Here is a 27845-nt window from a genome sequence, read left to right as displayed (position 1 = left end):
TTCCTCCGACCGAAATTAAACTTCCAGCACATCAATCGTGTGATGTGGCATCTATAGTTGACTTACTAATTGGTTTCAGGTGAAAAAATCAGTAAAAACTGTAAAATTTCGGTCCTGGAAATTTTATCTTCAAAAACTGAAAATGGGACAGAGATTGGGACAATATGATTTTGCAATTTTATTCGGGATTTTGACTCCCAGTACCTCAATTGGGTTTCATACCATCATCAATTAACTGACTAATTGGTTTCTGGGCAAAAATTTCATCCAATCTGTCTAATTTGTGTTCAGAAAATGTCATATTTGAAAATGGGACAGGATTTTGAAAATACAACTTTTCGTTTTGTTAAGCTTTCTGCTGTTGGATTCCTCCGACCGAAATTAAACTTCCAGCACCTCAATCGTATGATGTGGCATCTATAGTTGACTTGCTAATTGATTTCGGGTGAAAAAATCAGTAAAAACTGTAAAATTTCGGTCCTGGAAATTTTATCTTCAAAAAACCGAAAAAGGGACAGAGATTGGGACAATATGATTTAGCAATTTTATTCGGGATTTTGACTCCCTGTACATCAATTTGGTTTCATACCATCATCAATTAACTGACTAATTGGTTTCTGGGCAAAAAGTTCATCCAATCTGTCTAATTTGTGTTCAGAAAATGTCATATTTGAAAATGGGACAGGATTTTGAAATTAATACATCTTTTTGTTTTGTTAAACGTTCTGCTGTTGGCTTCCTCCGACCGAAATTAAACTTCCAGCACATCAATCGTGTGATGTGGCATCTATAAGTATAGTTGACTTAATAATTGGTTGCGGGTGAAAAAATCAGTAAAAACTGTAAAATTTCGGTCCTGGAAATTTTATCTTCAAAAAACCGAAAAAGGGACAGAGATTGGGACAATATGATTTAGCAATTTTATTCGGGATTTTGACTACCAGTACCTCAATTTGGTTTCATACCATCATCAATTAACTGACTAATTGGTTTCTGGGCAAAAAGTTCATCCAATCTGTTAAATTTGTGTTCAGACAATTTCATATTTGAAAACGGGACAGGATTTTGAAATTAATACATCTTTTGTTTTGTTAAACGTTCTGCTGTTGGCTTCCTCCGACCGAAATTAAACTTCCAGCACATCAATCGTGTGATGTGGCATCTATAGTTGACTTAATAATTGGTTGCGGGTGAAAAATCAGTCAAAACTGTAAAATTTCGGTCCTGGAAATTTCATCTTCAAAAACTGAAAATGGGACAGAGATTGGGACAATATGATTTTGCAATTTTATTCGGGATTTTGACTACCAGTACCTCAATTTGGTTTCATACCATCATCAATTAACTGATTAATTTGTTTCTGGGCAAAAAGTTCATCCAATCTGTCAAATTTGTGTTCAGACAATTTCATATTTGAAAACGGGACAGGATTTTGAAAATACAAATTTTCGTTTTGTTAATCTTTCTGCTGTTGGCTTCCTCCGGCCGAAATTAAACTTCCAGCACCTCAATTGTGTGATGTGGCATCTATAGTTGACTTACAGTTACTAATTGGTTGCGGGTGAAAAATTATTTAAAACTGTAAAATTTCGGTCCTGGAAATTTCATTTTCAAAAACTGAAATTGGGACAATACGATTTTGCAATTTTATTCGGGATTTTGACTACCAGTATCTCAATTTGGTTTCATACCATCATCAATTAACTGACTAATTGGTTTCTGGGCAAAAAGTTCATCCAATCTATCAAATTTTTGTTCAGACAATCTCATATTTGAAAACGGGACAGGATTTTGAAATTAATACATCTTTTTGTTTTGTTAAACGTTCTGCTGTTGGCTTCCTCCGACCGAAATTAAACTTCCAGCACATCAATCGTGTGATGTGGCATCTATAGTTGACTTACTAATTGGTTGCGGGTGAAAAAAATCAGTCAAAACTGTAAAATTTCGGTCCTGGAAATTTCATCTTCAAAAACTGAAAATGGGACAGAGATTGGGACAATATTGAATATGATTTTGCAATTTTATTCGGGATTTTGACTACCAGTACCTCAATTTGGTTTCATACCATCATCAATTAACTGATTAATTTGTTTCTGGGTAAAAAGTTCATCCAATCTGTCAAATTTGTGTTCAGACAATTTCATATTTGAAAACGTGACAGGATTTTGAAAATACAACTTTTCGTTTTGTTAATTTCTGCTGTTGGCTTCCTCCGACCGAAATTAAACTTCCAGCACATCAATCGTGTGATGTGGCATCTATAGTTGACTTAATAATTGGTTGTGGGTGAAAAATCAGTCAAAACTGTAAAATTTCGGTCCTGGAAATTTCATCTTCAAAAACTGAAAATGGGACAGAGATTGGGACAATATGATTTTGCAATTTTATTCGGGATTTTGACTACTTGTACCTCAATTTGGTTTCATACCATCATCAATTAACTGACTAATTGGTTTCTGGGCAAAAAGTTCATCCAATCTGTCAAATTTGTGTTCAGAAAATTTCATATTTGAAAATGGGACAGAAATTGGAAATATTATCTTTTTGTAAAGCTTTCAGTAGTGAACGTTCCCGAGTTGAATCAACTTGCAGCACCTCAATTGTGTCATATGGCATCTTCAGTTGACTGATTATTTGGTTTCCGGAGAAGAATTGGGTCAAAACTGTGAATTTTCGGTCCTGGAAATTTCATCTTCAAAAACTGAAAATGGGACAGAGATTGGAAATTGGGAAAATATGATTTGTCCATTTTGTAGGCGATTTTGACATCCAGTACTTCATTGACGATGCTGTATCTCAAATAAATATTGTGCCGGTATCTTTCACCCACTAATCCAGCTTCTTTGTTTAATTAAGTCTCAAATATGAAATATTAGCTCTACTTTTTGCAAAGGTTAATGAAATGGCAGTCTGATGTTTGAACTCTGGAGTTTCGAAAGTTTTGTACGTATTTTAACTAAGTTTACAAAATATGAAAAATGAATTTAACGAGTCTAACTTGGAAACAGATAATTAATAGAATTCCATCATGATTAATTATCAATTCAAGTTGCAACATAGTTAATCCAGCTGGTACATAATCTGCCATCTAATAGTATTTATAATCTTGCCGTATAGACATCATTTGCATTACTTAAACTTAACTATAACTTGAGATCAGAGGACTAGACATACTTATTACTTATTACTTATATCTAGAAAACTTTTATTTGGGAAAATAACTATAAATTATAGTATATAAAGTAGTATACAGTAGTTTAAGCATATGCCAAAATCAAATGCAATTGTTAAGTTAAGTTTCCATGATGTTAATACGATGCGGAAATTGATTTCAAACTAACGAAAGAATGTGATAGATACGGAAGCTGATAGAGAAAAAGTTAACAAAAACTGCGTTACCATGGGGTTTGGGTGTCTCTCTCTCATTATAACGCAGATGACAATATGAATAATAAATTAAAATTACAATCATTATTATTACCAGTATCAATCATCATATTGGTATTTATTTAACCACTCTCGATAATCAATTACCAAAAGTCATTTGATCAAAACTAACCGCTAGTTATAGTACTAGTAGTAAACATAACAGAACTTTGCTCGTCACTCTCAACAAAATTTATTGATCTTAAAATACAGAAGTCACTGCACATCATCAAGCTCTGTCTTATCACATCAAATATCGCAAGAGAGAAAGAGGAACACGTTATAATCTGACACGAAGACCTGCAGAGGTCGTCTGACAGAACTGTTGGGACTAAAAGCTACAGTCTCTGGGTTCATGTAATGGTATCGTCCTCTGCGTCGTCCTCGTCCGCCCCGGCCACGTACATGATGTCCTTCTTGTGTTTCTTCATCACCATACACTTCGGTTACCGTACACCTGTAAGACAGGCAATTTTTAACACGTTCTCTATGGGTGGCCCTGAATGACTATTCGAGATCCTCTAATCTGTGTAAAGTGATTTAGCACGCTTTAGCATTAGTGTACCAAATGTCATTATTTAACTCCATATGATTATACTAGTTTCTTGTTATGTCATACCTATGGTTACGGCTCTTTTGCAAGCTGTAATATCAGCTTTGTACAAAAAGAAAAGCGTAGTCGAGCCGAAGAGAACAGAATAAACGCAAACTTGTACCGGAAATAAAACTACTCTTACCTTGCTGAAAGTGCTGACAATAATAGTCTTACCTTGCTAAAAGTGCTGACAATAATAGTAAGAGGAAGAGCTAGGAAGACCATGCTCAGGAAGACGACAACAGTTCCGATGAGTTTTCCCATTACAGTGAGCGGGGTAATATCACCATAACCAACCTGAGATAGGAGCAATGAGCATATCTGTTGAATTGGATCATTAAACTATCGAACAAGTTAAACGATGGGGAATTTAAAAATCTGTTAAGATTCTTATCATTGTTATTCACGATGGAAAAGTTTTTAATTGTGATTTTGAGCGAATCAGAGAATTGAAGGATAATAACTCACAGTCGACATGGTAACTACTGCCCACCACATAGCATCAAAAACTGAAACACGAACAATAATTGTGCATTCATATAGCAAATGAGTAAACAATTAGGGACAAAAAGTCGACCTATTGTTTTACAGTTAAACGTCACAACATAGCAAATAAAATATTGAAAAATATATTAATTTGGTTAGAAAAACGATTTCTAAACAGGCACAAGAGTTTCCTCAGCGAATGTGGCTCTAAAAATTACCTGACTCAATTTTGGAGTTAGTGTTTTCCTCAAAAGTGTACATCAACATAGCAAACACTATGACACCCATTGTCCAGATAACAATCAGCAAGAACAGCTCAGAAACGCAGTTCTTCATCACAGTAGCTATCGTCATCAGCTTCTTACTCCGCCTGATCAACTTAAGAACTCTCATCACTCTGGAGGGATGACACGATGGTAATGGATTGCCATCATTTCAGCCATCATTTATGAAATTGTGGCAAAACTGGCAGAACCGAAACTGAAACATTCAATAGCGTAAAACGGTTTACATATGCATACCTTGCAACTCTAAGAACTCTGAGTCCAGCAAACTGGTCACTGTTGTCCGGGAAGAAGAGTTCGACGTAAAAAGGTGACACAGCAAAGGTGTCGACCCAGGTAAGAGGAGACTTTATGTAGTCCGGGAATGAAGGGCAGGCCAAGCCTGAACAAATACTCAAATAGAGACAGATATAAATAATTTTAACAGATATAAATAATTTTAACAGATATAAATAATTTTGCACCCGAAAAATTCGAACTCCGCCGTAATACTAATACAGATTCAAAATGTAGTACCCAAAATATATATTTTATGTAAACATTACACTTTATAACTCAGTTTGAACACACAGCTGACATCATGATATCACACAACACAGCACAACACCGCACAACACCGCACAACACCGCACAACACCGCACATCACCGCACAACACCGCATAACACCGCACAACACCGCACAACACAACACCACAGAACACCTTACAACCCCGCACAACACAACACCACAGAACACCTTACAACCCCGCACAACACAACACCGTACAACATCACACAACACCACAGAACACCTTGCAACCCCGCACAACACAGCACAACATCACATAACACAACACCGCACAACACCGCACAACACCGCACAACATCACACAAAATCACACAACACAGCACAACACCGCACAACACCGCACAACACCGCACATCACCGCACAACACCGCATAACACCGCACAACACTGCACAACACCACAACATCACACAACACCACAGAACACCTTACAACATCACACAACACCGCAAAACACCGCACAACACCGCACAACATCACCCAACACCGCACAACACCACACAACACCACACAACACTATACAACAACGCAGAATACTGCACATCACCGCAGAATACCGCAGAACACCGCAACACAGCAACACAGCAGCTGCACAACACCGCACAACACCGCACAACACCGCACAACACCGCACAACACCGCACAACACCGCACAACACCGCAAATCAGACAGTGACAGAGGAGTTTCCCAAGTGGTTTACCTCTGAGGATAAGATCCACAGTGAAGTAGAGGACCGTGATAGTTTCACAGTACTTTAGTGTGTCCCCCACTCTTGGATCTGTCTCAGATAGAATAGGGATCGGCGGTGTAGTTTCCTGAAAATTAGAACATTTGTCGTCAAAATTAAACTTTTGGTAATGGACTAACTCAAAACGGTACAAACAGAATCCCGTTTGATTCGTACAATCAGGCATTTACCTTGCGCACCGAACAGTTAAGAAGGAGGTTCAAAATCACTTACCACAAACATAGAGGCAACAGAGATGAAGATGAAGCCGATGTCCATCCAAGCCCAAGCTTGTGCTGCTAGAGAGGATTGGGGGTTGTCAAAGAACTCCCAGAGCAGGGCTTGTACCCTCCTCAAAAAGGATGCGTGTATCTGTAGAGAATACTAATTATAGTGGGATAAAAATCATGCTACTATAACAGGTGACATCAGTAGTCGTGAAAACGTTATAAAAGCATAAAGCGGGTCCAGTACACTGCACTTGTAAACTTATACAGTTTTAAAGGCTGTGCTGATATCCTAAAATCAGATCTGCTTGAAATGCACAGTTTAAAGACTCAGCTCGCCTGTCTGGTAGCTTCCTCCTCTGGGGCGGCGTTTATCTCCTCCATGGTGGAGGCCAGACCAAAGAACTCCAACTCGTCTTGGAATAGTTCGCCTGGTATGTCCTGAGCAAGAATGTATTAACCGCGAATTCGGAGTACTCCTCAAGTGAAAATAATTTGGGTTAGTGCTGAAAAGTTAATAGAATTAAGTTACATAGTTGGACACTTATTAGATCATCTTTATCTCCCGTAGCCCCCAAAAAACTTTAAAACTTGTGAATAAAATTTTCCCGATATAAAGGAATTCAAAAAATCTTTATATTAATTAGAGGTAAAATATTTTCACATTGACATCATCAGTACCTAACAGACTTGTCATACCCAAAATCTTTTATCAACATACATCTACCTTAGGAACGTATAGACGTCCAGTTCTGTAGAAGTCGAATATGTGAACGAAAGCATCTCTGTTTCTGTCGAAGAAAAAGTCATCCTCGTTCGGATCGTAGTATTCTTCCAGACCAGGCCCGCCTGGATAACAATAAAATAATGTGATTTTATGTGAAAACTGTCGTTAAAAGTGTGATTTTTTGATGGAAAGGCGACGAAATACATTAAAAATTATATGCAATAAACTTAGTGTCAAACATTTAAAGGCGTTTTTCTATAATTTCATCGGATTGTAAAGCAGTAATGATAGCTCTAATGCCTGATTCAGATTGCGTTAAATTCAAGAGTTAAAAGCTGGGTTATCTTTCAAGGTTAGCATAATTGTATCTCCTTAGTTAAACGTGACACCAGGCATGACAATAATCCTAAACTTAAGTCTAAGGAAATCGTTATTTGTATTTTTTACCGAACCCTCAACTCCGGCCAATTCGTGTTCATATGTTAAGAATCTACAAAATATAGGAACATTCATTACTGCAATTTAATTCCTGTATCGCTGCCTCACTATCTCTCTTTATATCAGGGCACTTCTCGACTAAGACGTTGTCACCTCGACAGTCTGTCTATTGTGTCATCAATTTTACCTAAGTTAAGTTAGAATTCACACACCATCTGTACCTCAAATAGTCCACTGGCAAAATCATTTTCTACAGAACCCATATACTGTGGAATGGACTTACTTTACAGGTGAGACAGATTCTGTCTATTAGTCTTTTCAAATCTGAGGTCACTGAGCATCTATGGAAATGTTTATTGGATAGTGAAAGAACAGTCTAGCCTAATCTCTTTGCTCCCCATATATATATTATATATATTATATATATATATTTTTTCTCTATCTACCTTTGTATACTTCCAACATCATATCACACTTCCCTCACACACCATTTAACTGCATTCGCATTAAAAACCATATCTAATGTATCTGACATTTGACGTATTGAAATACCAATTTTAGCACTATATCCACAGTTATTTACCATGGATTTGTTTGTTATTAAATAGTTTTTCATACATTTTTGGATTTAGATTAATTCGATGTATTGGGTCCAAGTAATTGCGAACATAGTTCACTATGTGTTTACCAAATTGTGGAGATCATTAGAATAGTGTTACATATATCATTGAAAAGTTTGCACACCTAAAAGAGTGGAAGGAAATTGTCTAAGAGTGGACAAGTTAACTTGGTACTTATCCCCCGATACGTTGACCGTGACCTGAAACACGTGGATTGTTATCAGAAAAGAGCAGAACAGAGTAGAGTTACACGATAAACTAGACCTGTACTAGACTCACACTACACTTACAGAAGTATAGCAAACAAAGGAAACTTGTAACCTTAATCTGGCTCGCCATGAATAGCAGTTTTTTAACGCTTTGTTGAAAGAGTGGTCTTTAATAATTTTATTCAGCAATATTGTCTTGGTTTTTTGTAATGAGGGTGGTGTAAAGATGGTCACTCACCCGTCTATCAACGTATTCAGCCTGCACAAAAAGCTGCTGTTCAAGTTGCTGCTGCTGGTTCACAGCCTCTAAATTGTCGACACTCCTGAAATTGTTAACACGTGTCAATAACTTAGACTAGACTTAGAGACTTAGACTTATCGTCTTTCGCACATTTTAAACCCCTCATCACCCTATATACACCCCCAGGGTGTGTGAAATCCCACACACAAGAACAAGAACACACGTAAATACCACCTAAATACCTCACAAGCTTACAAATGAAAGTGCGACGAGAACAGCCGAACTTTTGTCAAGGAACACTCCATGGTCCCCTACACAAACCAAGAAAACGTACTCCTCACATCTGCACAACAGCAGCTGCACACTAACCACGCAACACAACTTAAAACCACCCACAGATTAGTATTACACGTTACAATGGTGAGTTTACGATTCACGATCATTACAGAGTATTGGTCGTAGTAACTACCATAACTGAGGATAGTGTAAGTCCAGCTGAGAGACAGTTCCTGTTTCCCCGGTAACCACAGGGTAGTCAGGTTGGTTTCCAGGGACTCCTCCTTTGGTCACAACTAGGACAATGTTTTGGGTAATCAAAAGGTCAACTAGAAAGCCACTTTTGTCAATCAGATCATATAAGAGACCGCCAGGCCAAAGATTGAAAAGAGGTTTCGATGATTTTCTTTGACATTTCAAGACTATTTCAGTGTATCAGTAAATGAAACAAAGCTTTAAACTGCTCAAATAAAACGGCTACTGTGGTTCTTTTTAAAGCACACGGGAAACGCACTTTCGTAGTAAAGGCCAGTACTTTTTTTCCAACGGTCTGTGCCTTCTCTCCAAATATTTGAACTATGTTTCCACGTGTTCTTTCCGTCCTCGTCCGCCACTGCTGCCACCGCTGTGTGCTTAGCGGCAGCCATCTTTAATTTCCAGGCAGCATATAATATCGGAAAATTGGAGCATTCACTAACTTTTATCAACTAAAGTTGAATGGCAACCGCATTTATCATGACAGCAAAAACGAAAAGTTAGAATAGGGTCTGCAATATAATATGTTTCAAGTTTACTACAAAAGAAACTTAATTTTGCCGCATCGGAAAAGTAAATAATTTTGTCCGTAAGCCGTCCGTACCATGATAATGTCATACGGTATACTTACCAAATTTTGACTGTCTAACAGTACAGCAACAGGCAACTGTGCAAGACACCTCACAACTATTTTTTAGAAAGAAACATTAAAATTACAGTAAATTTTTGGTCAATCGGGGATTTTTTATTTCATATATGGAGGAAATAAGAAATACCAGGTCATTATTGTGGATGTACAAGAATTACGGAAGAAGTAGCCTAAAGAACGGATTCTGTTTTCGCTTTGGGTTTATCTTACCAAACACGTGCGCCGTGCAGAACACGTGCGCCGTGCAGAACACATGTTCCGAGGTGAACACTGACAAAATCAAGGAGATCGCAGTGGGGATCATAGGAGAGGGTAATCATCGGCCCATCGGAGTGAGGGATCATCGCCTACAAATTCTTGGGAATTCTCAACTTAATGATTAGCCCATTTTTAATCTTGAAAAAATATGAAAATTGTTACACAAGTGTGAAATAGACTAACCCGTTATGGGACTTTACTTGTATGTATTCACAAGTTGAGGCCATGTCAACCTCTCCCATCCGACCTCATATCACCAGTCTAAATACCCACTACATTCACTTCTGAGCGAACAACAAAAATGGAAATTAAATCGGATTATAATAGAACAAATTATCAATTAAATGGCGTTGTTCGCTCAATTACAGCGAATAATACAATACATTTTAATATTTTATTTCAATCATTGTGTGCAGCTGAGTCATTACAATTATGTGGGACGAGGTTAATAACAATACGAATGTGAATACTGAGCAGGGATCTGCTCAGGATAACTACAGTAACAGTAACTGAGTAAGAGTAATATGTTGCAAATTAACCCTCTGCCAACCGAAGTAGAGTATTAGGTCCTGATAGAGTATTACGACTGCGAGGAAAGAAAATAAGTACCAATTAAAAGAACTTTAACATTTGTAATCGAGTACTGAGTAAAACAATCGGTCTCCTCTAAATCTTACTAGAGGAGAAGTATTGAGAAGGAGACGTTATAATTATATCAGACAACCATTATATTCACACCCAACTACAATGAATGCTAACCCCGCGTATGAGATCAATTATTAGAGGCGAGAATAATTTAACCGCACGTCATGACCCCCCTGATGATCATAACAATGCAGGGAGGACTGGAGCTAGTAGCTGAAACTGTGGCAAGGGCTAGTCGGGGTTTACAATTTTCATATGCTAATATCAAGAGCAAGGTAGGTTGTAAAGCTGATAACAATAACGGGAGATTGTGTGTTGCTCCGTGAGCAGGCATCGGGGGAGGTTAGAGGGAAGAAGAGTTTGGGGGAGAGGGAGAGAAGCAGATGGAGAGAAGCAGGGTTACTGAATTTATAACTACATACAGCGTGTATAAAGTGTATTCAGACCTCCCTCCTCTCTCTCTCTTTCTCTCTCTCCTTTAACCCTCTGACCAGCACTAGAGAATAGAGTGGACCATTGAACGCTACACACATTGTACATGATTTGTAGGGACAAGCATTTCGTGCCTACTTAACAGCAGCTAAAAGCTTCAAGGGTACTGCAACTACCACCCCAGGGAGAACAAAGACCTTGTACCTGCTACCTACCTTGTACCTACGCGCTCTTCAAGGGTTTATCATGTGCAACAAAGCATTAGCAACATTACCTTTCATTTAGGGACCAAGTGTAAGTATAATGAGCATGCATAATGAGCACGCACACTGCACAGTCAGCACGAACTAAAGCACTGTTTGATGTAGAAATATGAAGAAATTAAAAGAGACTACTTGATAAAGGATAATAAATAAAGGAATCTGGACGTTAAAAGAGAGTGGTCGATATTATTAATGACCATGCAGGTCAATTGTAGCTAACTACATCTCGCTGCTGTGTCAGTTTAGTGTTATGATATTATGTGGATGAACGGATGATTCGATTAATTAAATGTAAGTCATCAATTATTCTTGGTAGCTTTGGCCTTTGATGATCATCATCGTAATTAAAATATTGCAATTAAAACTCATAATTTATAGTCGGGATTTTGTTCGAGCTGTTTATAGTGTTTATTTACTGAATTCAAAGAAGCTAAATCAGTGGGGAACTCCTGAAAACGACTGATGTCTAACATCTACCTTCAAAACGTAGTGTCCACCAACCTCGATCAGTCACACAGGGTTGTTATAATTTATACAGATGAAGCAATAGAAATGAGTTATTATTACGAGGCGACGACAATATGCTATTTAGACGTTACAGCGCATGCTAACCTATAGCACAGCACCAAATCGTGGTCAGACAGACTAAAATATTGGTCCGAGACTATCATTTTATCAGACTTCACAGCTTTCGAAATTCTACTTTATATGACGGCACTAGGCGCTGTCTAGAAAGTGATATTTACAATGAGTTAAGCATATTATAAAATACGTCTGACAGATTGGCAGTATCCGGTTAGCGTAACGTACATATCTTAAAGTTGAGCTTCAATATTCGTAATAAAATAATAAGGTGACCGACGTTTCCGTTCAAAGAATTAGGTTGGGAAAACGCTTGACGCTTGTATGTCTTCTTAGATCTCGTCAGGCCGAGCAAGGGTGAGACCCTTGTAATTTGTAATATGTAATCTCAGTAAAAGGCCAATGAGTGACGAAACGTCAAATATTTTCATTTAGTTTTCACGAGTTATTTGTCTTCATGGTTCACTTTGTCTGTCGAGAGCTGTGCAATGCTCCCTACTAAACAGTTAACATTATAAAATTTATGTTTGCTTAACAAGCTATATATATTAAACTATATACATAGTATATGTATATGTAGTATACATATTAATATTTATATAATATACATTAATATATATTAATGTATATTAATGTACCACTACAGCTACCACATTTTATTTTGATTTTATGACCAGAAGTATCAGTATTTTGTCTCCAGGAAACGAAGCGAGAATTTTTCCTACCAAACTATGAATGCTTCAATATTAAAAGAAAGGATATACTATCGCTCAGGAGGAATCTGTATCGGAATTCACCGCTCACTCTCAGGAAAAGTGAAAAGGTTAAAAACAGGTTGCCCTGACTTTCAAGCCGTGACAATTTTTCCGCAAGACGACTGCAAATTCACCAAAGCCAAACGTAAAGCCAAAGGGAGTGGACCAAACTCCAAGTCCAAATGACCACACTAGAGCAAATCATGGAGTTCAGAGCACAGAATCCAAATATGGGTGAAATCCTGCTGGTTGGAGACATGAATGCTCGTACAGGGAACCGTAACGTTGCTTTAAAAGAACTTGAGTTCGATTCAGATCCGGAAGATTTTAAACAGCAAGTTACCCTGGAACCATTGAAAGAGCCAGTAAGGACCAAATAGTCAATGCCAGGGGATCTCTCTTACTGGACTTCCTAGCGTGTAACAAACTTTAAATTCTCAATGGATGTACTTTAGGGGATGTCTTTGGAGAGTTCACGTCTGTAAACTATAATGGATGCAATGTAGTTGACTACATGGCAGCTACCCCTGACCTCAAAGAAGCGGTACTTTCTTTTAAAATTCTTGAGCTGAACAAGTACTCTGATCACAAACCCTACATTTGTGACTTGAAGTGTACTAACTCCAGAATGGATACGTCAGATCTTTTCGATTCTCTTGAAGATGCTCCCACTAAATACAAATGAAACAACGAAGACGAAGGGAATCACTTTAACTTTCTGGCAGCTCAAAATTCTCCGTAATTCCAAACGAGGATAACCAAGATATCGGCAACCCGTTGCAACAATAAAAACGACGTACTCCAACTTAATAGTAATCTCGTCTCTTAGCGGGCACGGTTTTGCTGAAAAAATCCAACTTGCAAACCAAATCGAAAACAGGAAGTAAGAACAGAGTCAAAAGGCACCGGATGAAGCCAAAATCCCCATGGTTTGATGGGCCATGCATCAACAGCAAACGGGAGCTTAATAGGCTGGCTAAATCATACGGGAAAAACCCACCAAGTCAATATCTCAGGGAATTGTACTACGATAAGCGTCGATCTTATAGGAAACTCATCAAGTCGAAGAGGTCTGCCTTCATTGAAGAACTCTGCAGAGACATTGAGTCAGGCAAAAATGTCAACTGGGGGAGATTCAAGAGACTCAAACAGATGAAAACTAAAGACAGTACGCTGGACGTGTTTGTTATGTTCAATTTCTGTAAATTCTTCAAGGATCTTTACAGCAAACCATCTATGGACAATCTAAGAATCACAGGGCTACAAAACGAGATGGTAAAAGACACCACGCAATCAAGCATTACGGAAATTCTCGACCATGATATATATTCTGAAGAGCTGTGTAACAAAACAAGTGTCCGAAGATATGATATCTAATGCATTCCTAAAATCATCGGGAAATAACATGCAATCAGCTGTGTTGCACCTATTCAACCAATGTCTGTCATTTGGTGTCTACCCGTGAAGCACATCTGTCGTGACTCCACTTCATAAAAAGGGTAATGTTTATGACCCAAACAACTACCGTGCCTACATAAAATGCTCTCTGTTCTGTACGCCTACTGTCTGGAGTGGGGCCTAGTGATCAACATGTCTAAAACTGCTATCATGGTGTTCAACCGCGCTGGTCGTATACTCAAAAAGAGCAAACCTTCGCTTTTGGTTTAACACCGATCGACTCAGTTCGTGAGTACACGTACCTAGGAATGACTTTCACTCTGACAGGATCCCTGAAGGTCGCACAGTCCAAACTTAGGCAGAAAGGCCTTCGAAGTTATTTTTTCCTTAAAAGGATGATAGACTTACGGCACATAATGAGAGAGATACTCTTTAATTTTAAACTCTTCGATGCACTTATTGTCCCAGTAGTCTCTTATGGATGCCAGATTTGGCTCCCTCAGACATACTTTATGGGTGCTTTCTCATCGGTTGACTTTCCCAATCTAAAACAGATCAAGTTAATAGCTACTGGTAAAGATAAAATAAAATGGAGAAAGCTGGATCTAACAGTCTTGTGCGACATGCCTTCAAAGAGCAACGCAGCCTCAGTCTTTCTTGGAACACCAACATCGAGACTGCACGGTCGGTTCTAAACCAACTCAAATCTCAATGGACATCAACTCGATTTCGAACCTTCACAAATTAAAGAAGCGATGCGTTCCAACTTCAGACAGATATGGAACACTGAGAGATGAAACAACAGGAAACTAACATACTACAACACCATAAAGATGAGTTTGGCTATGAGCAGTACCTCAATATGAACCTGTCGCACGCTGAATCCAAAAAGCTGGCACAATTCAGATGAAGCTCACACAATTTCAATATTGAGACTGGACGTCATGGAACCCACAAAAAAACCAGATCGCACCTCGGATATGTAAAGCTTGCTCAACAGAGGACATGGAATGTTCGATGCTCGAAAATTTCGCTGAAATGCCATTCTTCGACCCCATCATCGAAGATGAGGTACACGTCCTCCGTACCTGATCCCTGTATGAAGACTACCGACACCGGCCACCGCTTTAGTCAGAGAGCCAAAACCTGTCTTTTCGCTAACTTAATGGGGTATTTACAGATGCAAGCCTTATAAGAGAGACAGCGAGGTTCCTGGTGAGAGCAAACAACAGGCGCTACACCCCAACAGAACTCCTTTGCGGATACGTGACGACTGACGGTCAAGTCGAGCTTCATTTCATTTCGACACTGAACTGTTGATATTCGGTTACTAATTCATATCATTATATCATATCATTTTGGAACATGCTGATGGGAATTAAATTATTTTATCCGCACTTCACACTTGTTTCTCTTTCGACAAAGATGTGACGAAGTTAAATTCTTATGATTTTTAAAATTTTTATTTTAAGAACACTCTTGCACATTATTTATTTATTTATTTCTCTATTGATGTATAGTCAAGACTTGAGTGTTAGGGCTCTCATTGACAAATTTATGTTTAATCCTGTTTAATCTTGTTTAATACGTAGTATGAATGTAGACGCTTGATAACGGCATGTGCATCATAAAAGGTCAGATTGGGAATCACCCTGGCGAGGTTCGCCATGCACTGATTAAAATCATCTATTTCTCTATATTCAACCAACTAATTTTAGTTAAAGACAATGCACAAACAACAAATTGTGTGCTCTTGTTGCTTTTACAGCTTTCGATAAGGCGGGGACAAAAGTTGCCAGCCAGACTCTTGGCAAATTTTTAATACCGTGAAAGATCGTTAATGCCGCATGAGATGATCACAGTTTTGGCATGTCTGAAGTCATGGTTTAGAGAGTATGAGCTGGTAGTTCAAACGCTTCTGACAGCGGTTGCCGGGTATCTGATTGAACAACCATTCTGGTGTTTCATGATGAATTGAGTCATGTATGAATAGGACCCTGGAATGACGAGACTGTGAAGAGGAGTTCTGAACTGGAGGGGCAACAGGTGGTATTTGATGGAAAGCTGGAGGTGCAGGCTCTGTGGAAGATTCTGGTTGTTTAAGTTTGCGGAAAGTCAGTGAAATTCGAGGGAGCCTTACCGAAATATCGCGGTCAATACCTTGGCGCCAGTTGTCCTGATCTGCTCGCGACATGACGTAAAGTGAGCTGTGCTTAAGTGGCATGTTATGCTCGACAAAAGGGCCTACTGAACTTGAAACCCTTAGGTTTCTAGTTGCTCCGATCGACACTGTAATAATTTGACTATCCTCCACTATTATACTAGGTTCGCTGTCGTTGTGCATCAGTATGCCGACCGATCCGTCCTTACATAACGTCAAAAGGCATGTGTAGTTCTCTGGGGTTATGTCAGCGTCCAGTTGTTGCAGTTTCTCGTACACATGTTTCAGAGTGGATGGAAGTGGCTCAACAGAGACTGGATGTGAGGTTCTGCCGTATGTGTACTGTGTAGGAGCCAAAATAAGTTGTAGCACGGCCTCCAAAGTGATGCATGTCAAAGTTTAGCTCACTTGAAAGTTCATCTAAAGATAACACTCTAAAAGTCTTACCGGCGAATAAGGCATACTTGTAACTTCTCTGGAGTTGGTGAGATTCTGCGAGGGATGTGATTCAGCGATGAGAGTTGTAGTCTGCTGTGCGATGAGAGTGGTCTGTTTCTTCGTTTCATCAGAAACTTCCTCGATCGCAGTCTGAGCACTTTCTGCTAGATTCTTCACCGCCTTCTCGCACTCTTCACTGACAGTACATGAAAGTAAATTAGCAGCCGCAGTTAGATGGTTTGATCTATATCAACGACTATTTGAGTTGTTAGGAATTGTTTGATGGCGGCTTGTTTTCTTAAATGTTTAGTGACTTTGTTAGTAATTGTGGAGTCAATAAGGCGGAGTCTGTTATATTCAAAATCAACGTCTTCTGTAGAGAGAGTAGGTAACACGTTCAAACATGTCTTAGCACAAAACGTGTAAATTGCTGGCACACCAAAGCCCAACATACCGAGGGAGAGTGCCTCCGAGCCTGGGGTTGACCCAGAGGCAGCGAGTTTAGTGTTACTTCCTGGAACGAGATGAAGTCTTCGTAAGAGCAGGAGTCTTGTTGGGAGTCGACTTGTTAAGATGGGCCATGATCAGATCAAGCAGTTTCTTATCAGCAAGTCAGTGCACTTAGGAAAAGATTAGAGAGCAAAAGTTTTGATGCGTAATGTAAACTAAAATGTGTTAAATGATGTAATAACATTAATATTTTTATAATATATTAATATATTATATAGTATACATATTAAGGATTTGAAGTCTTTTTGAGAAGTGTTTCAGTTTTTAGTCGAGAAATACATCCTCCTCAAATACATCCTCCTTTCAATTCTATTAGTACGAGAAAACCTGTGGGAAACCACAATTTTACAAAGATCATAGGTAGAACTAATTAAGTTGTCATGTCTTGATAGATTTATATCTTGAACCTCGTATATAACATAAAAACTACAGGGAAGTGGGAACTACATAAAGCTAGAAAATAAAGGCTATATGAGAGAGCAAGGCCATGATCTTAGAGCGAGAAAGTCTTGAGTTTCCTGTGCCACGCTGTTCAAGGCAGTTTCAAATGGCAATTGTCCTGCATGGCTTCGGGGAGGACCATATACCATGCTTATAAACGCTTATAAACGATATCATATTTGTGGTTACAAGCAATTTCAGCAACATTTCTGGACGACGGTATTAAGCCGTCCAAGGAGGGAGGATTGGATGCTAATTTTAACACACTGTTTCCACCGCCTTTCCAGGTTTTCAGTTTTGTGTTTAAGTATATATATAGTATAAAATATAGTATATACATAAATATGTATATAGGTTCGGGCAGTACGTAAGTAACTACGTAAGTAGGTCAGCCGATCAAAATACGCATACAAATTAATCCAATCATTTGTTATTACCGAACCGTTATTAATCGATAAACAACGGTAAAATTAAAAATAGGTTGAGTAAAGTATGTTCAGAGTTCCTAGTGATTCGAGTAGAAACACCGCTAGGCCCTCTATTATTATTATTTTCAGATATCTTAACCGCCACTTCTAAATCGTTGCACACATAGGCCTCACTATAGCAAGAAGGTCGTGCAAGCTTGTTTGGACGCCAGAGACTCAGTTTGAGATGGATTAACCAACAAACTTCGCTGTCACGTGTCATAACGAACTTGTCACGTGTCATAACGAACTTGTCACGTGTTATAACGAACTTGTCACGTGTCATAATGAACTGGTCAACTTTCTGCTATTATCCACGTCTATTGAAATAGTTATTGATTCGAAATTATCTTCTTAAAAACAACAAGAAGTCCTGTAACTCACCCATCCTCAAAATCTAGGTGAACCAAATAATGCATCCGTCAAACTGGCATACTAACTCCACAAAAACAACGGGGTTCAAAACAAAAATTCATATGTTTACGACACATCATAGAGCACCGTCGCGACGTTTCAAAAAGTTCACAGCGTCCGATAAAGTTATACTTGTAGGCAGTTTAATTACAGCTAATTATGGGTAATTATGGGTGAATATGGGTAATTATGTCTTGTACACGAGGACTTGGAACTTGCTAGTTCCTGAACTTTGGAAAAAGAGTATGTCGGCCAATGAAAAGCTACCAGAGTCTTCACGGAGATCCATGATTACTATAAAATTGTTTTTATAGAAGAGCTGTGCTGGTAAACGTTGTGATATCCGGATTAAACGGAAATGTAAGCTGAGTGTTATGTGATAAGTTGCAGGAAATGCAGCTCTCCAATAATCACACTGCATTTGTCGGATACCTTACTTTAGTGGCGATTTGCTTTCATGAGTATCTACGCTTTTTTAATTTTACGATAGAGTCAGAGGCTCAATAATTATTGATATGTATGAGAAATCATAAGTCGACTTTTAACTTTAAAAATGCAGTTTTCATCAGATTCAGAGGACAAAATTCCTGTAAAACCATAAAATACAATAAAATAATAACCATATTCTTAATATTTTTGTCTAATATGACTCCTACTTTGAAAAGATGTCGCTTAAAAATATCTGTGGTAGACCACACAAAAGCTCTGTTAAAGACAGAGGAAAAAGAGTTGGCAGTCGGTTAAGTATGGATCGGTCATATATTTATAATACTTACTTGTACTTGTACTTGTTAAAATGATAAGTTAAAATAATATATGTAATACAGTTAATGATGGAGTAGTTCGCTGTTTATTAGTCTCATGATTGAAATACTGATAGTTGGATAATATCCGGTTGGAAGAGACAAGGACAAATGAAACAGGAGGTTAGGAATGTAGGCAAATTTTCGGCGTCAACACCATCTTCAGGCTAAAATTATTTGTTATATAGTAGTGTTGAAAGTATTAAAACTTTTAACCTGAAGATGGCGTTGACGTCGAAAATTCGCCGACATTCATAACTTCCTGTTTCATTTGTCCTTGTCTCTTCCAACCAGATATTATCCAACTATCAATATAATACAAGTAATATAATACAAGGTAAAACTGGAGCACTTTAAAATATTAAAAACAAACTGCCAAGTATTTATCCCTTGCCTTCAACAGAGCCAGAGGCAGAAAGGAAGACTTTTAGGACACTAAAAATAGATCTTTGAATGGATAAATGTATGACCTATTAATCGAATAATATATTTCACCAAACTTTACAAGCGCTGATTACTCGAGACAAACAACTAAGTAATAATATGTAGTAACTATTATTAATTTGATAATTCGTAGTACAGGGCATTCGATTATCTTTTAATCGGTTAGAGGCTAAATTCGGGATTAAGACCTCTAAATCTTAATGTTATAAACCAATGAAAAACAGGTGAAAAATCTCCGGGTACAGTTATAAGTTGGCGAATTTTAGACAAACTTGATAATGACATGAATGAACATTTTCAGTAGTTAGAATTTGTGGTTAAGAAGTCCAGGCTATTCTATCTGACACTACTTTTTTAGTAATTACTGAATACATAAGTAGTTATTATAACTTCAAAATATTAAACCCGTTGTTTGAGTCACCCAAATGACTGGCAGAATAAAAATTAATTGAAATGGAAACAATTTAAAATGAAAGATGAAATAAAGAAGAATATAAGTGATTGGACTCAGAGCCTTGCTGTTGGCCGCAACTATCTGCACACAGTGCACAGGTTGATAAGCTATTCAGTATTCAAGTCTAGGTAAGAGATACAAACAATTAAAGTACGTGAGTAGCCCGTACAGCAGGAAAGTTTCAATATAATCAGACTTAGATATGAAGATCCCGTATCAAACCTTCTAACTGGAGGTTTGATATAGAATCTCTATTCTGCAGTCTGCAGAATACTTATTACAGACTAAATAACATTCCAATACATTATAGCATTACGTCTAGAAGTAGGACCTGTAATCGGCGGAATGAATAAAGGAAATGGAGAGGCTGTTCAATTAAGATAATGCGACTGTATAATCTATATTTAGATAAGGGGTATAAAGCGGAGTGGTTTTATAATTTTGTAATTGATTGTTGAAAGCTTGTAAGCTTGTAGCAGTGCAGCTGCATAACTTTGGCAGACTGTGCCAAATACTTAAACCAATACTCTTCAGATCAAGATAATATAGAGAAAGCAGTTAAATGTGAATAGGTAAGCAATTACTCATGAAGGGTCATTGAAACAGTGATAATCATTAATCACAAAGTAAAACTATGCGGTGAACCGAGAAAGTACGACAGGTTTACAAGGTGTAAACAGAAAAGACCCTGAGCACAGATTGACCCGGCAATTCTCTCTAAGATGGTTCACCTAATTAAATGCTTTATCGAAGTCGAGTAATAAAAAAATCCAGCAAGTTTCAACATGAGTTCCTTCGCCTACTTTGAAACATGTTTAAATAAATTCTAACGGCCTATTGCTTTAATTCTGCCAGACTTTGTCCAACGACTTCAAGTCTCCGACTTAGTATGAAGTATTGCCGTGCACTAACTGGAACTTTCCAGACCCCAATCTGAGAAATTATTCCTATACATTGGCAGTAAACCATGGTTGCACCTTAAGAAATGCCAACAAGTCTGAATATCCGCCGATTTTGTTCAGGTTTAATTATTAAAGTTGAGGAATTAGTTAAAGGGAAACAGAGCCAGAGCAGTGACAGTTCGGGACAATTGCTGGGTTTTTGCAAATGTGACAGTATGTCACACCTTTAAAATTTCATTGTCTAATTTTTAAGTTTAAACCTTAAAGTTAAGAATTTAAATTTATTCCCCAAGATGCAGCCAAACGATACTACTTTAACATTATAATTTCATCCATGCTAATTTGGACGTGAACCTATGTAGCAAGTGTGACAACAAACTTGACTTGACTTGCTGCAGACTTGACTTGACTTGAAGACTTGACTTGACTTGACTTGACTTGACTTGACATGACTTGACTTGACTTGACTTGACTTGACTTGACTTGACTTGACTTGACTTGACTTGACTTGACTTGACTTGACTTGACTTGACTTGACTTGACTTGAGTACTAATACTCAACTCCAACCATTGGTGGATGGCAACAAATTCGATATTTTTGGTTCAATACGTTCCCAAGATCAAGTACAACAATTGAGTTCAAATTGGACAGAAATCGTGATTCACGCCCTATGGTGAATGTAGCTTACAGAGTTGCTTGCTATGTAACCGGAAGGCTTGCAGCCAACATATATTACCCAATGATGTACTAGGATTAACAAATTCTACAGACAACATAGAAAAAGTTTGACTTAAAATGAATTGGGTCGCTTTAGGTTCAAATACTCAACTTAAGAACTTAGCTTAAGTACTTGTTTCCCAGCGTTTAACAACAGACCATACCTCCGACTTATCATCAAACAAACCAGTCAAAACTTGCAACTACAAGCAACGAACAGAATCAATACCGTAGTCAGCGCTCAAAACAACTGATACATCTTCATACCATGTTGATAATGAGATATCAATTTATATCTAAATTAGTTAGGGTGAGCCGTATATATAATATAAGGTCAGTGGCAATCATTATAGATGTATAGAGGAATTCAACGAAAAACCGAGAATTTACACCAGGTTTATAACCGGCAAAAATATTTTCTTTTACGTGTTACATAATTCATTAGGAAAAATGGAAACACTAGATCAATTTTATTCTTGGGTTTTTCCAACCAGGACTCTCCTTTGAAGTTTACTCCTTCACATGAACCCCATCTCAATCTGTACGTGGACATATCTAGCAAAGTGACAACAAACTTAACTCAGTACTTAAGTTAAGTACTTGCTTCCTAATATTTAGCGGCCGACTTACCAACAAACAAACCGTTCATGCGACATACTATTAGTATTACAAGCACCAATCTGCAGGTCCGTCCCGTAGTCAGTGCTAATAGCAAACGGGCACTTTGAACATACCAGCTTATACGTATTTAGAGGGGAACGCACTAGATTTACTTTTACCAGTATCAGGATAGCAGGCACCTGACGGTAAAACACACAGTATCAGGATAGCAGGCACCTGACTGTAAAACACGCTCTATCTCTAGAGTGTGTACGTAATCCAGATTCCAGCCTAAAATTGCCCTGCTAGCCAAATTACCACTCTGGATTCCAGAGTGGTAATTTGGCTAGCAGGGCAAAAAGTTGAAGTTTAAACAGAGAATGATGCAACATGTAGCTCTTGTAACTTAGTATCAAATTCTGCTGAACTGCACAATTTGTGATTAAGCCTAGGATACGTCAGGAGTGACTAGAGCTTTGGAAATACAACAAGACTCAACTTAATTTCTTTTCTTAAGTGCGTGTATTTTTTTCAATCTAGACCTTGTTAATAGAGATGTTTTGGGATATGTAGCTAAATACAACACCCAAACTTCCTTATTAACAAGGTCTAGATTGAAAGAAACACACGCACTTTAACTAGAAAGAAAAAGTGGTGAGATAGGTGAATTGAACTGTCGTGACTGCTTTCTGAAGATAGATACTTAGACTCGTGGCATGACAGTGTAGTATGTGGTCTTTAGTTAGACTGGAACTTGGGTTTATGGTCCGATACTGACAGGTGGCTGAGATTACCAGTAAACCGTAATTCCTTTATGTCTGATTGTATTTCACTAGCCACAGAGTTGTTTCCACTAATCTTCAAAAGGCGAAAACCAATTTCAAACTAATTATGTGAACGATTAGTAAGGGCCACGATAAAGGTTCCAAACAAGCAAAATACAACGATTTTCAAATTCGAGAAATAGTAACAATGTTAATAATTTTGGTTGGAGCACGACAGCTACAAATTGCGGTTGCATTCACTTGTCACGTTTAACGGGTTAAACCGCAACATACCCGCATACCGATACAAATGTACTCACTGTAATCATTCATAGTTAGTAGTAAATGAAATGAAGGATAAATAATGTAGTAAATATCAAAATCAAATTACGATGAATAAGTTTTCAGTAAATGTAATTTTCAGAAAAGACTCAACAAATGTTGGCGCTTGGAAGGACTGGAGCACCAGATGCTGATATTAAGGGACAGTAAAACTAGCGGCCTGCTATGAATGGGGACTTGCCGGCCCTTGGGAACGTTAGATATATCGGCTCTGTTACATCACTTCCTAAAATTATTTGTTATATAAAAGTAGTGTTGAAAGTATAATCATTATCATAGTTTACGTTTAGATACTTAAAATAGGTATTGCTAGAAATAGCTCACAGCCTCATATAAAATTTAATTAGTTTACAAGATATCGGCACAGAATAGTACAGTCATGATGATGTAATATACCACATTCCAATTATATAAAGTCCATAAATATAAACGACCCCTACGAAAACATAAGCCAATTGGGTAACCGTTAATAAACCATTACATAATGACAGAGGCCACGAAATCGTCGTAAGTTCATAATCATAGAAAGTCTCAAGAATGGTCTAATGGATACTTTGATTAGTTGATTCACCTGAAACTTCCTGGTTTGTATATGAATAAGTGCCAGTATAACAGTTAATGAGACAAATTTGTAAATAATCACATAAATGGTTTTGTCTCTTCCTCTTTGGTCGCCAGTTTCGAGCAGGGTCCATGGAGACAAAACTCTTGATAGCTCCACTCATGGATTGAACGAGTGGCTACAGTCGAATTACTAGAAATAGAATTGCTATTCATTTTGGAAAAGTTTTGGTTCCCTATACGACAGCACAGGATGCAAACAAAACGGACAATATATCCCAATGCAAAGGAGTGTAGGTTCACGGGAGAGGTTCTATATCAAATCTATACCAGTTTATAAGCTGAATCTGCATAACTAAGTGGATAACAATATTTCTTTCTTTCTTTCCAATAAGTTCAGTTTGAGTTCGGATTATACTTGAAACTATAATCATAGTTTCATTTTAGGAAACAATAAAAGATGTCGCAAACAGTGTGCAGATCATTTAAAGAAACTGACATTCACTTTCACAGCTATGTTTCACCTAACAGCTATGTTTGCTCACCTGACAAGTCGTGGCAGGCCCTCATCATATTCTTCAGACACTTCAGGAAAAGTGCAGTCCTCCCAGCGGACCAGGACACTCTCCACTGCTGCTGATATCTTGTTCAGACCACGTGACCACGTGTTGGGCACGTACCGTCCCATCAGCAGGCGTGTAGATTGGGACAACTTCTTGTCGGACACGGGGGAGCAGTTCAAGGACCAATCCGTTGGATTGAGCTATTTTTGTGTACAAGGCCAACAATTTGGATTAAGGCAATTAACTGTAATCTGTAGAGAGAACAATGTATAAAACGAGGCAGCTTCATCAATTTACATAGGTAGGAAATGTTCACTTGTGTGTAATTTCTTCAAGCAATTAACAATATAATGTAGATTACGATGGTAGACTTGTAAAGTGTGATAAAATAATTGTCTTGGTATTCGAGTAATCAATTACAGAATCGTGGATAAAGTAATGCATAATGTACACTTATACTGCGTGGAGAAGAGTTGATATAACAAATAATGATGTCTCACAAATAAAACAAGTATGATCAGGTTTTTTTTCGTCCTGAATAAGGATTCACATATCGTAGTGCGACATGTACCCTAGTGCGAAACGTACCCTAGATCGACACTGTCGCACTATAGTACGCTACCTTGACTGTAGTGCGACACGAACTCAAGTGCGACAGAGAATTTCCAAGGCCGACACTGTCGCACTACAGTACGCTACCTGGACTGTTATGCGACATGGGAAGGCTTGCTTGTGGTGGAAGAAGCCTTATATATGGCCCAAGCATATGAACTTGTTATCCCAATCAGAGATATGTCTTTATACGATGCGTGTGATAGGAATTAGGATCATCTGCTGCTTACAATTAACTCATTGGAACAAGCTTGGACATACGTGGCTTGAACCGACCCGAAGGAATTGTGATCACCTGCTGCTTACGACTGGATCAGTGGATCACTTCGAAATACGTGACGTGAACCGACCCGACGAATCACTTAATGGTCCATAAGAAAGATAGGATCTGACCTGAACTTGGAGGAACCCCAGAACTATTAAGGGGACATACCTTCACCAAAACCTTTTTTGCCGGGACCCGCGATTTGACTTCATATTATGAAAGTATAGATAAAAACAATAAGATTTGATACACTGTACAAATTTGTTGAGAGTACGCTCTTTCGAAAAAAAAGACATTTTCTTTTTGGAAAGTTTTTTCAATTTTGAGAAGTCTGTCACTGTAAAACCGATATTTCAGTCATTTTAAAAGTTTTTTTTGTTGATTTTTTTACTGAACATTATTGACAATCCGTACAAGAAGCCCCCCCCCCCCCCTCAAAGGATTTTATAATTAAACAATAGATGACGAATTACAGACCAAACAAGGTTGTATATTTTACCAACCACCCAGGTCATAGATAGCGCTTCAAAAATTCTTGTGAGTGTACAGTGTAGAATGTAGCTGATAATCATATCAAACTTTTTGGAACAGGATTTCTCTCAAGTTTCAGGTTTAAGGTATGAAATATGGCCTCAAAGGACTAAGTAAAATTCATCGTATAAATAAAAGGGCCAAAAATGGCGGTAACACAACATCTGTCCGACAGCGACATCTGACCGACAGCACTATTTTCTTTTGTTTGAAGTAATATCTCAAATTTGGCACATAGAAATTCACCCAAACTTGCACAAATTATTTGTCTTAAAGCTATCTTTCTATCTAGAAAGTTTCAAGAAAATCGTATCGTTCGATCTCCAGATGCCTTGGAACCGCTGCAAACCACCGAATTGGAGATATTTTTTGTGTTTAAGGTGATATCTCAAATTTGGCACATAGAAACTCGCTCAAACTTACACAGATTATCCGTCCTATGACCACCATACTTTATGGAAAGTTTCAAGAAAAATCGTACGGTAGGATCCGACATAAACTATTGTCCGAATAACTTATTTTCTGCGTCGGACAGATGTCGCTGTCGGACAGATGTCACCCAATCAAAATGGAAGATTTAAGGCTTAAAATGCCTAGAACTCAAAAAGTATCAGTTTTTAAAAAAAATTTTTTTACAGAATTGTAATCAGCTTGATAAGACGAATCTTTTAGTATCAACTTAACTATGAATAAGGGCCAAGAACTAGCCGAAAAGTTACCCGGTTAGAGTTGTTAGTTTTGATAAGAGGAGATCACAATAGATTTGGATCACGGATCGCAAGATATAACAATTACATGCCGCTTCTGTAAAACACACACAAGTAAATTGTATGAGTGTTCAATTATTCATTTATAATTTTCTGCATTTAAGCCCAATATCAAGGTGCTAGGGACCCCGATGTGATGTTTGGGACTAGGACTGAACAGGAAATCGTTCATACGGAGACCAGAGGAATGAATGAATGATAGAGGCGTGGATAATGGTACAATTTTCATTTCATGGGTTTTTGGTGTAACAAACTAAGCAACAAGCAACAGTATAGCACTAGCAGTTAGAAAGCGTAACCCTAAAACTTTCTATAAAATAGGCTTTCAAAAAATTAAAATATATTATTTTTGCAACGTTAGAATATTTCCATTGATAACCTGACAAATGGAACATTCCACTTGAGATGTTGCTCTGAGACAGGTAGTGACAGCTTCAAGACTCCAGGGGTCTGTTGCATTGATATTTATTATTTTATGATTTCGTATATACTTTGGGAGTCCTGGCGTGCAGCTAGCAGGAGTTGCATTCTGTGGGCACGGTGATAAGGCCTCCATCTTTTTAGTAAGAGGCCAGAAACCGTTGACCAGAACAGAGAGAGAGAGAGAGAGAGAGAGAGAGAGAGAGAGAGAGAGAGAGAGAGAGAGAGAGAGAGAGAGAGAGAGAGAGAGAGAGAGAGAGAGAGAGAGAGAGAGAGAGAGAGAGAGAGAGAGAGAGAGAGAGAGAGAGAGAGAGAGAGAGAGAGAGAGAGAGAGAGAGAGAGAGAGAGAGAGAGAACCTGACAAATTTCGAATTGAGAACCCCAAACATGGTAACTGAAATTTAGCGGTTTCACTACTAGCCGGGTACAATTAAAATTCAAAATAAATAAAAGACTCACACGTGCAAGGGGAGCGCATTCCAGCAAAATATTGGTCTTTTGTTACCACCTTTACCTCCCAAACTCATACCATCGGTGATTTACCTGCAAAATAGTTGGCCCGCGTTTTATGGTAATTGATCATTTTAATATCATGATTTAAAT

The 27845-nt window shown here is 38.0% G+C and overlaps 1 protein-coding gene across 3 annotated transcripts; it reads right to left on the bottom strand.

Annotated features, from left to right (window-relative positions):
* Positions 1-3015: 3015 nt before the first annotated feature.
* LOC134822955 (potassium voltage-gated channel subfamily A member 6-like) lies at positions 3016-27845 on the bottom strand. Of its 3 annotated transcripts, XM_063834234.1 has the most exons (13): positions 26308-26323; positions 10174-10271; positions 8550-8634; positions 8227-8302; positions 7039-7166; positions 6657-6758; positions 6325-6462; positions 6064-6178; positions 5032-5176; positions 4729-4907; positions 4493-4533; positions 4199-4321; positions 3016-3886 (listed from the first exon to the last, which is right to left on the bottom strand). In XM_063834234.1, exons 2-13 carry the CDS (start codon positions 10230-10232, stop codon positions 3860-3862), a joined length of 1218 nt encoding a protein of 405 aa, XP_063690304.1. In that variant the 5' UTR covers positions 10233-10271; positions 26308-26323; the 3' UTR covers positions 3016-3859. The 3 variants fall into 3 exon arrangements, with proteins under 3 accessions (XP_063690304.1, XP_063690303.1, XP_063690305.1); XM_063834233.1 differs by lacking the exons at positions 10174-10271; positions 26308-26323 and adding an exon at positions 27702-27845; XM_063834235.1 differs by lacking the exon at positions 26308-26323 and having other exon boundaries at positions 7045-7166; positions 10174-10312.

The sequence above is a fragment of the Bolinopsis microptera genome, chromosome 11 (assembly GCF_026151205.1).
Source record: "Bolinopsis microptera isolate Bmic1 chromosome 11, MBARI_Bmic_1.0, whole genome shotgun sequence".
In the NCBI taxonomy this organism is placed as follows: domain Eukaryota; kingdom Metazoa; phylum Ctenophora; class Tentaculata; order Lobata; family Bolinopsidae; genus Bolinopsis; species Bolinopsis microptera.
This window is presented reverse-complemented; position numbering and strand designations above follow the sequence as displayed.

What these genes read in the sequence shown, in the direction of transcription:
- LOC134822955 (XM_063834233.1), bottom strand. Translation starts at nt 27,769, where the DNA reads ATGAGTTTGGGAGGTAAAGGTGGTAACAAAAGACCAATATTTTGCTGG. An exon ending in TATACGTTCCTAAGGTAGAT is followed by an intron (nt 6,759 to 7,038) that starts GTATGTTGATAA and finishes ATTCTTGCTCAG; the next exon opens with GACATACCAGGCGAACTATT. An exon ending in CAGTAGTTACCATGTCGACT is followed by an intron (nt 4,322 to 4,492) that starts GTGAGTTATTAT and finishes CTCCTATCTCAG; the next exon opens with GTTGGTTATGGTGATATTAC.